The sequence below is a fragment of the Mytilus galloprovincialis genome, chromosome 12, assembly GCF_965363235.1.
Source record: "Mytilus galloprovincialis chromosome 12, xbMytGall1.hap1.1, whole genome shotgun sequence".
NCBI classification, from domain to species: domain Eukaryota; kingdom Metazoa; phylum Mollusca; class Bivalvia; order Mytilida; family Mytilidae; genus Mytilus; species Mytilus galloprovincialis.
Genome location: NC_134849.1, coordinates 41,280,194 through 41,292,712, shown reverse-complemented (window position 1 = coordinate 41,292,712; position 12,519 = coordinate 41,280,194). Strand labels below are relative to the sequence as shown.

The window sequence follows — 12,519 nt, the reverse complement described above, 5'->3', positions numbered from 1 at the left end:
TGTTGTTGAAATAAAATAAAACGATGCGAAATCAAAGTGTCGTGCAGTATTCAAATGATAGTAAAATTATCCATCTTTCAACAAACAAGGGAAGCGACAAACGATTATCCCCAAAACATGCCTTTGTGTAGAAATGAAATCGAGAATTCATATACTAGATTATCGCTTTTAAAACAGCTCCAGTAGGTAGAGATATAAGTATATCAATAAAATACTGGATACTGTATGCTATATAGTCCACTTTTTAATGCTTGGTTAACCACAACAAGTTAGTACGACATGTAATATTGTGACACTCGACCTCATTACTGCACGACACATTTGCTGTTTCTAAAAACAAAAACAATTAATGAATAAGTTGTTTAGAAATCGTTACATGTCACATGGAGTCCGACAACAAGTCAACATTGACGATTTTTCAACCATCAAATGATGTAGATTTAAATGGGTCCTTTTCGTTTTTATTCATGCGCAGCAGTTTGATTTTTTTCTCTCTAAGTGTTGCCGACCAGCATTTTATGTTAATTATTAATTTATTTATTAATTTCTTTTTTACCTATTGTTTCCCTTTACTTATGACTCATATTGTTAACAAAAAAAATGACGACAAAAACCCTATTGACAGAGAACGTCTTTGTCATATACCATGCTATGAAACATGCATCAACAGTTACATTTAAATTTTAAATGTAATTTTAACATTATCTGACATATTTGATATAGGTGAACATGAAAAAGTAATATTTATTAGTGTCAATTTGACCTGAATTATATATTGAATGTCAAATAGATATATAAATCAGCGAATCAATAAAATTTAATTGATGAAATATTTAGACATGCGAAGAAAAAGGACAGTATATGCGACAACAAGGATCATCAGGTATGGTTTTTTTTAATACTAGATCAATTTCACAATATTGAAGATAATGATGTATAAATATGATTGATGTTTATAGATTATCATTGATGATCTCAACGATATTGAGTTTTATCGCTTTAGCCAGTACGGCGAAAGTGAAAATAACAATCGAGTTGAGATCAGCAATGATAATCTGTTTCGTAAAATAGCGATATAATATTATCACAGTTTGGTTTTACACCATTTAGTATGTTAACTAGATGTACTTACTCTTAAAGGAAAACAAACATGATGAAGTTTTTTTCTGTATTCGAGCTTGTACATTTTGATGATATCGGAGTTCGAATATCTTAATTTAGATAATACTTGTCAGGAACTATTTATAAAGTGATAATTTCAAATATCATGGGGAGGACACCTTGTCAAATGTGACACGAGTGTACGATGCAACTGGTTTCAGTTGTCGGATAAAACAGTTGAAAAGTTGTTTTAACAGGGTCCTTTAATACTTAACTTATTTCGCCACTTTGATTTTTAAATCAACAAGTTATATGAATTCTGAAAATACTGTTCATCAAAAAGTGACACCTGGAAGTTGTTACGTCATCAATACAATGTTCCATCGTGAACGAAAATCAATGGCCAAAGTGAATTGATAAATGAATAGAATAATTATAATAAAATATTTTTTAAAGCATAATTTTACGTAAAAGTGTTGACTTATTCCTTGCAATGGGATTTAATATTTCTTCATTTTCACCATTGAAAACAAATTTGTTATCTTATTCTACAAATTTTAAGCTTTTTTTATTTAAATAATTCTTAGTTTCAATAATCTGTATAGCTTTTGAGTCTAGATTTTTTTCTTCTTAGCTTGTAGTTTTTATCAATACACATCTCAACTGTGCATGCTGTGGAAAGATAATTCTTTCATATTGATGCTTTAGAGACCGACTTATTCGACTTATACCGACAATAGATACTAGAGGGACAGACAAACTCATAGATTGAAAATAAACTGACAACGGACAAATTTGTCAGTCGACTGCTTATTGGAGTAATTGCTTCTTAATGACGATTTATACCAATTTCTAGTGTTGTGCTCAATGCCTCAAAACAATAACATAAATAAATACACACCTAATATATCAAAAATTATAAAACAACCAAGATGTACGAAAAAATTAACATGACCCAAATCACCAGTCGACTCATTATTGAAGTTATTGCTCTTTAACATGGTAATGCACCATCTCATTGTCTTCTTGTCTTTTCTCATGAAAACTGCAAGAAACAGAAAAAAAGAAGACCCTTTGAATAGTAATAATGGTATTAAGACAAAATCTACAAATAAATAGAATTTTGTTGGAAACTTTAGTAGACTCTGTATAACATAAAAGATCAGCTGAGGCTCCATTTTATTTTCGAGGAAAAAAAAGAAACCTTCAATTGGAATGTGTCCAAATTCAAAAACATATTGAAATTTATTCACACGTACGTATGGAATACACAAACTACGGTTATATGTTCTATTTATTTTTTCCTGAAGATACAGTTTCAATTTAAAGTCCCATATTTGTAATTGTTATCTTTGGTTGAAATGTGATATTGTAAGTAAATCAATATTAATAAATAAAAAAAGTATTATACAACAGAATAAAGGTAAGTGTTTTATTAAAAAAAATATTAATTGACTTTAACCTAAACTTTTGACAATATATCTATAAACGACATTGTTATAAACTACTTTCAAGTGTAGACGAATAAATTGTTATTGTTAGAATGTCAAACAAGTTAGTTGTAGTTTCATTATGATCGTCAAACTATTTATCAAAGGATATAATAATATAATATAATTTTTATTTTACTTTTTATGTTATAATGTTTATTTCTTTGTGACGCTTTATTGTCTTCTATTAACCCCCATAATATACTATTGAAATGTAAATAGCAATTAATACTTATAAAAAATTTAACTGTTTGTAAGTCATGTAAACCAAGGATTTCAAATTATTATAACGGTAAATCTTAAAATACATTTTATTCTATTTGATCTTAAGACTGACAGTGTCAGTGTCGATTGCTTTTCTCACTTTTGCCATTCCGGCTCAGGCCTGAAAATCATTTTAGTCAACGATAGTCTAGAACTATAGACAAACTGACCTAGATGATAGGTCACCAAATATATTTTGTATCAATTTACATTTGTTCATTCTAGTGGAATTTCTTTCATTTTGGAATGGTAAAGGAAAGCTGTATTTGTATCAATATTTAATAGTTCATGTGTTTCTTAACTTGTCACTAGTTTCGAATGTTATTGCTGATTATAAAATGTTCATCATAAACTGAACCGAACCCACAACAGTAACTAAGGATAGATTAGAAGGTTGAAATTCTCCTCTGTAATTTTCAGTGTGATTAGTCTAATTATGTTTTTATGTCCCACATACGATAGTAGAGGGGCATTATTTTTTCTGGTCTGTGGGTCCGTTCGTTCGTCTGTTCATCCCGCTTCAGGTTAAAGTTTTTGGTCAAGGTAGTTTTTTTCCAATCCACTTGACACTTAGTACACACGTACCCCATGATATGATCTTTCTAATTTTAATGCCAAATTAGAGTTTTTAACCCAATTTCACGGTCCATTGAACATAGAAAAGGATAATGCGAGTGGGGCATCCGTGTACTTGGGACACATTCTTGTTTGTTCTAAATCTGAAAGTATGATATTGAGGAATACTTTGGTTCATTAATTTATTACATGAAAGTTTTCTGCCGTCACTTTTGATTTTCCAAATGCACAGATAGTGCTTCAAATTAAATTAAAGTTAGGTATCATGCAAATTTGGGTAATCTCTAGTAATATTTATTCACTAACTATTTTACTGATTGTTATTCTACCGTTTGTTTACTTATATACAATGTATGTGGTGAACGTTAATGTTCTTGTTGTCTCTTTCTTGATCCATACGACGATTTATAGAGCTTTATATTAAAAATACAGATTGCAGTTCAATACCCAGATATAATCCATCATTTTATTATGCATGAAAAATGCTTGTACCGAGTCTGGAATATGACACTTGTTATCCATTTTATGGATGTGTTTGAGCTTTTGATTTTGCCATTTGCTTAGTAAGTTTTTGTTTCCAATTTTCGTCAGTGTTCGGTATTTTTGTTAATTACTTACTTTTTAAATTGAATGTTTCATTTTAGAATGGATGCCATGGTGTGTGATTAGCAATGTAGGAATCAGGAAGAACCCAAATAGATGAACGTAAGGTTCCTTGTTCCATGTTCATAAAATCATACTATCATGTTTTATTTTTTGATTGACAGTTCTCTTTCATACGTCACAAGGAAAGTATTTAAAATGTCGTAACGTTATACAAAGCCAAATCAAATAAAGTATAGATTTATTGCTACAAGAAAACAAGTTAAAATGGGCATCACTATTGAAGTTTTATTTATTTACAATTTTATGTATTCCAATTCTGTCTGGTTTTGTCGGGAAATTGTCTAGTATATAAATGCACGTGGAATTAATTAGGGAAACTCCCAAAAAAGTTAAAAAAAAAAAACACAAATTTCAAATTCAATGCAGGGGAAGATGTCTATTACATAATATATTTCTCGAATCTGTATATATATAGCACATGTATATATGTTAACTTCATTTCACAAATACATGTTCTTATCAATAAAACGTGTGCTTCTTGTTTGTATATAGGTTTTGAAACTAAGGTACAATCAAGTCTTTTATAGATGAAAAATTTAAATCAATTTAATATTTTTATGTATGCAGACTTACAATTATAATAATTCAAATTAGTATGTTATCTTTTATTATTATTTTAAATTAAAGCGAATTTGTCAACCGAAGATATAAAATTAAGAAGTTCAACAATATCGGATTTGCTTTTCTCTTCATAAAGTATAATATTGACTTGAAACAATAAGTCTTGCATGGGAATTTTTTAATTTATGATTAAAATTAGACTTTGAAATATTATTGATAAATGAAAGGTGCATTATATTGTATTTCTAAAAATAACCATACATCGTTCGATTATGTCATAATACGTGATTTCAAATATTTGATTATGCAAACTTATGCGTTTTAGTCAATTGTCATTTTATTTTGTTGAGCAACGAATAAAGACATCAATACTTGTTCACATATTGATTGACAACTTTCCATTTGATAAAAAATTGTTAATTGTAAAAATAAATATACAAAGATGACATTATGCGGTAATATCCCAGAGGTATTAAAAGTATACTTGAATACACGGAAACGTAAGTTAAAGTAAAAAAGGGTGCCAGGGTTTTTCATCGGGTTGTTAAATTATTTTTTTTTAAGTTTGTATACGATGTGTTTATATATTTTCATACCTATATAGTGTGTAACAATTTTATCTTAGTCAATACAAGTATCGTATTAAATGTTTAATTCAATTGATGTACCATGCTACTATCTCATAGAATTGAATTCTTGTTCATTTTAAAATTTCCATAATGCTGTATAAATATAAATGGTACACATGTTACTTCACGAGATGCGCATTTGACAATTAATGTATCTTCAAAAATTGATAATTCAAAAATTGATAATTCAGGTCAAAATATTTGTAATAAAAAACCTATAAAGATGGTAAAACGAAAAATAACCTAAACTATGACAAGATCTAGATTGTATATTAATTGTATATTATAGGTAGTATGATTCAAAAGAACCTACAATATATCAAACAAAATGTAGATTGTATATCATTTGTATATTACAGGTAGTATGATTCAACAGAACCTACAACATATCAAACAAAATCTAGATTGTATATTAATTGTATATTATAGGTAGTATGATTCAACTGTTGCTATTGTTCAGTTCTCTAGTACCAACCTTACAGCACGGGTATTTACTGTGGCCTCCGAACAGGAGTTCTCTGTGGAGATATGGTTATAACACTACCATAAATTACAATGACAACGCCTTATACTGTGGGGGAAGAAATGTATGTACTTCAACCGAAATAGATTCATTAATAAATACGATGGTTTTAAAAACGATTTTCAGCAAAAATAGTGTATGCATTGATTATCAGGTTTTTTGCATATAAATATTTTGATTTCAGTTGATACACATGATAGTCTCAATATGAAGCGTTTGTCGATTACTACTACAATGTTAAAAAAAACAATATCAAGATAATACGAAAAAAATCCTTCTATTCGCTTTTATTCCATTTCAAAAGCGATTTCATTCTTTGAAATACTACATGATTTGTATTGTGGAGACTTTTGTTCAAAGTACAGGCAAAGGGAGGATCGAATTTTGTTTTATATAATTATATATTTCAATGAGATGGTAACAAAAATATGTTTTGTATAATTTACTCCAAAGTTTTTTTTCACAGTTTCTTGAAGAATCAAACGGTAAATGTGGTGTGTGTGGTGACCCTTACGTAGGTCCAAGAAAACACGAAGCAGGTGGTATTTATGCTTCCGGTATTATAGCAGCAAAATATCCTGCGAACACCAAGACAGTAACAGTTACTGTATTATTGACAGTAAATCATCTAGGATACTTCGAATTCCGGTTATGCCCACACAATGATCAAACTGTTCCGGTCACTCAAAGATGTTTAGATAAGCATCTTCTGTCGATAGAGGAAGGGTCGATTAAACATCGAAAAATGAGGTTTTATCCCAAAGAAGAGTTGGGTCCTACGTACAACCTCTCACTGGAAATTCCTCTTGGAATGATATGTATTCAGTGTGTTTTGCAATGGCGGTATCATACAGGTATGTTATATTATTTCTTATAATTTTCGTCCATTATTTCTATCGTTGTTAACTGTCTTGTTTTGAAGTCTGACAGACGTTCCTATGTGAAGATTGTATATACTATAAATAAGTTGTTATGATATTGTTTGTCAATGATAAATTTAAAGAGTATGCAAAGTATATAACAAGAATAAGCCACACGTCTACAAATTACGTAATACAAATAGTAGTAAACAGAAAAACTATATACTAAACATATGTTATTAACAATCAACGCACACCTCACTTATTCATATCAAATTCTAAAATATCTTAAAATAGTAGAACCTAGACTTTTGTATTTTTTTTTTTTTTTTCGTAATAGATCAGATTCCTCTGTTTTTGCATTTTCTTATAAAACATCGAAAGAATATGAACTACGAATATTGTTTTTCACTGAAATTTGTGAATCTCCCCTACAGACAGAGTTGTTGTCCTTTCCTCCTGTATGGAAGATTAGAAATTTGTATTAAAAAATTTTGAAATTATTTTTAATGATAAAAGGTATCTCTCTCGTGTTTATGTTACTCCTTTCAGATTTTATCAAGCAATTTTTTAACATTTGAAGTGGATTTTTTTCATTGATATTATATTAAGGTGGTACCTAATACTACAGGGAGATAACTCTGGAAAATAAGCAGAACGTTTTAATGACGTTGTGTTGTTAAGGGAATATTAATTAAGCTTCTCAATTTTCAAAATAAGTATTTGTGTATTTGTCAAACTGATATATAACCAGTGTAATTTTCCGATTAAACGGTTGGTTCAAAGTTTTTAAAATTTTTATATTTTTGGCAAAGGGTCAAACTAAATACTTTGTCAAAAGTTAAAGAAAATTAAACGAGCCAAATTAGTGTTAGTTCCGGTGTAAGGTACCACCTTAAAGCATCGTTAATCACTGAAGATCGACTAAAATTCGACTGCGCATATGGTCCGTTTCAGTAAATTGATATCGTGAATGTTAACTCCACCTCATTTCATTGATTGACTGGAAAGAAACAAAACCACGGATGTCTGAAGCGAAGAAGGAAGTGTCATGATTCACCCAAGATCACCCCTTACTCTTTTTTTTAACATTATATATTTATTCTTCAAATATGCTTGTTACATTGTTACACCAAGAAACCAATCTTTTCTTGATGCACCCTGTTATATTCACTGATTACCAAGGTTAGCAATCAGCTGCTGGTATATATGTATATATTATAATAATATGCATAAATTTCTTAAAATACCATTGTACAACATTTTAATACATTATGTTTTATTCTCTCAATCGTCTAAACTTCGTTTTAGTCACTTTGGTAATGGATTAAGTTTCATTGTTCTGTTTTCGTTGTAACTTTTTATGTATTCTCGAACAAAAATTTGATAAACATTTACCTTTGTCAATTTCTGATTAGATACATAATATGATTTGTATATGGAAAAACCTAAGATTGTTAGGAAATAATTCAGACCAACATAATTGTCATAAATTTTATATCCAAAGATTAATTGCTTTAATGATACTCTAAAATTTAAATTTGATTTTATCATTAACTCATAAATACTTTTCAAATTTTTTTCTAAAAAATCGACAAGAAATAAAAAAGTGGTTGTAAAAGTTTCCATCTATATATTTATAACTTATTTTCTTCTATATAATGAAACATGAAAACATATAGTTGGTTAATACTAAGGTTCTCATTAATTTGTAAAATACGCATTCATTTGCTAACACCAATTGATGGTTCAGTTTTACCTTTACAAATTGACTTATATAATATATTTGTTGAAAAGCTTGAAGCCTCAATGTAATTACCTTTCCAGATTAGTTTCTGTCTAGGAATATTTAAATACTTTTTATAGAACTTTCCGACTGTAACATCTGAAGCCAGTCTTCTGGAATGGTTTTTTTTTTTTTTAATATTTAGTTCTGTAATCAAATTATTTTTCCAGAATAAAATGTTGAGATATATTACCAGTGTCATCTATAACATGATTGACAAATATCAAGTTACTCTAATCCAATTTTCAAAAATAATAGTTTTATTTTCAAAATTAATCAGTTCGTTTCCCCAAATTACCTGTTTCCTTCTTTTTGTGAAGTTGGTAGGTTTTTTTGTCTTGCTAGCTTCGAGGTGTTTAATTATCAGACCTCTGTAAATGTAACGTGTTTTCTGTAACTTCATTTTTCTTCCCGATTTTTTCACTTGAATCCATAGCATTTCTAGTCCTTTTTTTCTCGTTGCAATCTTAGTGTCATTAGTCCTCTGTAAAGTGTATAGTGTTTTCTAAAATTTTGTTTTTCTGCCAGACTTGTTGTCCTTAGTGACATAGTGTTATTAATCTTTTTTGCTCGCTGCAATCTTAGTGTCATTTTAGTATATACTCCTGTAACTTTAGTGTCATTTGTCAGTCTTCCTCATTGCAACCTTAATGTGATTTATCTGTGTTCCTCTATACAATGTTAGTGTCATAAATCTGTGTTCCTCCCTACAACCTTAGTGTCAATAATTTGTTTGCCTTCCTGCAATCTTAGTGTCAGTAATCTGTTTTCCTTCCTGCAACCTTAGTGTCAGTAATCTGTTTTCCTTCCTGCAACCTTAGTGTCCTTTGTCTTAATTTTTATTTAATATAGTAAGCATTCAAGTTCTATATTGTAAATGTATTACTTTCTGTTTTCATTCAATATGATTGTCTTTGTGTTTTATCAGAAAATAGTTGGGGTATGAATCCGAATGGTACCAGCTGTAAAGGATGTGGTCTGCAAGAGGAGTTTTACAACTGTGCCGATTTAAGCATTGGTGGTGATGAACATGGTAGTATTAACAAATACAAAAGTCCACATACTACAGAGCCTTCGCTAGAACAGAATAGTATGGATACAACAACCCGTGTAATCAAACAGAATACAACAGAATTGAAAGTAGAAAAACTTAATGTAAGATACTTGGAGAGAAACCAATCTTCAAAAAATCACCTGCGCAATTACACTAGTCAATTAACTGAGCCAGCAAGAAAATTGATGGAAAGGATAAAAGACATGCTTCTATCCTTTGGAAATGACATGCACGGACAATCATTAGTCTTAAAATCATTAGGACAAATTGCACTGTCTCAAAATACAGACATATCTTCAAGTAACCCTGGAAATGCAGTCATACCTGCGAGTAACCCTGAAAATACAGCCATGTCTCCAATAAATCATTTATTTTCTGAAAATACCGTCATGGCTGCAAGTTACCCTAAAAGTACAGTCATACCTGCAAGTAACCCTCAAAATTCGAGCATATCTTCAAGAAAACTTAAAAATAGAGTCATATCTGCAGTTTACCATGAAAATACACTCAGGTCTTCAATTAATCATACACTGTCTGAAAATACAGTCATATCTACAAGAAACCCTGAAAATACAGTCATATCTTCAAGTGACGCTGAAAATACAGCCATGTCTCCAACTAACCATGTATTGTCTGAAGGTACCGAAATGGCTGAAAGTAACCATGAAAATACAGTCAAATCTGCAAGTAACCCTGAAAATACAATCGTGTCTCCAATTAATCATGCACTGTCTGAAAATACAGCTATATCTTCAAGTAAACCTAAAAATACAGTCATATCTGCAAATTACCCTGAAAATACAGCGAGGTCTTCGAATAATCATGAGATATCTGAAAATAGGGTCAAATCTTCCAGAAACCATTTTTCTGTTCCAAAATTAATCTTTAGTAATAATTCTGATGGAAACACGCTAGATAGAAGTATGTTATCAAAGCAACAGCAGGATCAGTCAATTTCGTCAGATAAAAACGAGCCGTCCCCATCAGTTCGGTCACGTGTTGATACTATGGATTGGGAAACAATGACCGCTCATTCAAAATTCAATTCAGAAATCAGCAAAAGTAATAGAGACATCCCCCATAAACATACAATCAGTAATAATAGAAAGACTGCCACTTTGTGGGGTAGAGCGCCTGTTCCTGTTGGTTTAAACAAACATTCAACAACAAGTTTGTCATTCTCTCGTTCTACGAAATCATCAATACCGTTAACGTTAGCACTATCACGTTCCGGTGATCATTCAAAATATACAGTCACAGCGCCAACCACTCATCCAAAGTCCAGGCCGACGTTTACAAAGGTCAGACCGACGACTTCATTGATATCACGAACACGTGAAGCGCAACATAAAAGAATATCATCCCTTCCAGCATCTCAACCTACAAAGACGTTGCTATCATCGTCGGTTGCAATACCTAAACTAAATAGTCCCTCACGTATGACTGCTTCTTTGTTGAGAAAGGCTGAAGCCATAATAATGCGTTCATCGGCTATATCAAAACCTAAAGGCATTGCGTTAAGTTCAACAAGGGTTGAAGAAATAACTCCCAAGCTGCAATCGCACGATATTCAAACATTTATACCTTTGTCAAAAAATGTCATACAAAGTCGAACATTTGTTGTAAAAAAAGGTACAGGTAATAAAAACAAGGGTAGAAAGGCACCTGTGCGACGGAAGTATATTATTGTGCGAAGAGTATCGAAAGGCGGAAGACTTCCGAAAGAAATTCAAGAACTATTAAATTCGTCGCAATATATGATAAGAAAAAGAAAAGTAAGCGTTCCGAAAAATTTAATCAGAAACTTAAAATCACAGGATTTGATGAAACAGTTACAAAAACAGTTACCGGACTTGAAAAACGTCCACGAATTTATAAAGAAATAAATGAAAAATGTCGAAGTTATTTACTACAATGTTTATGCTATTACTTCTATTTTCATCAGAGGCGAAATGTTCATTCTTTATCTCAGAAATGTTGATATTTAATTACAAGATTTCATTTATGTTGTGGCAGTTGTAGTTAAAGATAACCTTAATTCTAAAGTATTACAAAATAGAAACTTGCTTTGAGATACTCCTTTATTTCGCTTATCTAAAGCAATAGATAGTAATGACTAACTGAAACTCATCCGCGTCTCTCGGCAACAAAGACGAGGTTATCGAAACAATTTGTACGATACATGTGATAAGTTCTGGTACCCAGTGTGACTGTTGAGACACCAAGTCAAATGTAAACACGAAAGAAGAGGAGGTTTCCAAGGAATTTGATCAACCTCACACATACAAGTAGGAGACTAATAGACAACGCCTTTGACAATAGCGAAAACGAGTTTAAGATAAATCTCATCAAATCCACTACTAAAGGGCTGTTGTTCAAGGCATCTAAAGAAGTTGGGCCTAAGTCAAACAAAGACTTTCAAAAGAATTTCTTCTTCACAATAAAGTAAATGAAATATTCTGGTTTTGCTAAATTAGTATAACGATAAGTTTGAGAGGATTGATGTACAATTATCAAAAGACTGCACATAAAGCATTATCAAAATTTTACAATAATATGTCTTTACAACAAAAATCCCAATCTTATCTTTTTTTTTTTTTTTTTTTTTTTTTTTTTTTTTTTTTTTTTTTGAATGTTGAAACGTTATGTCGTCTTTTTTTTAACAACATAATAATATTTATTCATCTAATCTTGCTTGTTACAAATTTCACCAAGAGTCCAAGCTTCTCTTGATTTACCCTGTTACACTCCACTGATTATCCAGGGAAATAAACAGCTGATCCAACTTAAACTTATAAAGAATAATATAAAGGATGTATAGTTGTCTTATGCAGAGATTTATCAATGCTAAAAATTCTTTCTAATTGACAATAACATTGGACATCTTGATTTATATGCATCTATTCTTCCATTAAATTCATTTTCAAAAATACTAAATACATCAACAGTTTTTGTTCTCTGCTCGGATACGTAGTATGACTTATAAATAGAAAAACTTAATACTGTTAG

The 12,519-nt window shown here is 30.5% G+C and overlaps 1 protein-coding gene across 1 annotated transcript; it reads left to right on the top strand.

Annotated features, from left to right (window-relative positions):
* Window positions 1–761: 761 nt before the first annotated feature.
* Window positions 762–12,098, top strand: LOC143053610 (uncharacterized). Its single transcript, XM_076226404.1, has 5 exons — window positions 762–883; window positions 4,076–4,136; window positions 5,717–5,874; window positions 6,277–6,664; window positions 9,385–12,098. Exons 3-5 carry the CDS (start codon window positions 5,722–5,724, stop codon window positions 11,394–11,396), a joined length of 2,553 nt encoding a protein of 850 aa, XP_076082519.1. The 5' UTR covers window positions 762–883; window positions 4,076–4,136; window positions 5,717–5,721; the 3' UTR covers window positions 11,397–12,098.
* The last annotated feature ends 421 nt before the right edge of the window (window positions 12,099–12,519 follow it).

What these genes read in the sequence shown, in the direction of transcription:
- LOC143053610 (XM_076226404.1), top strand. Translation starts at nt 5,722, where the DNA reads ATGATTCAACTGTTGCTATTGTTCAGTTCTCTAGTACCAACCTTACAG. An exon ending in TATACTGTGGGGGAAGAAAT is followed by an intron (nt 5,875 to 6,276) that starts GTATGTACTTCA and finishes TTTTTTTCACAG; the next exon opens with TTTCTTGAAGAATCAAACGG. An exon ending in GCAATGGCGGTATCATACAG is followed by an intron (nt 6,665 to 9,384) that starts GTATGTTATATT and finishes GTGTTTTATCAG; the next exon opens with AAAATAGTTGGGGTATGAAT.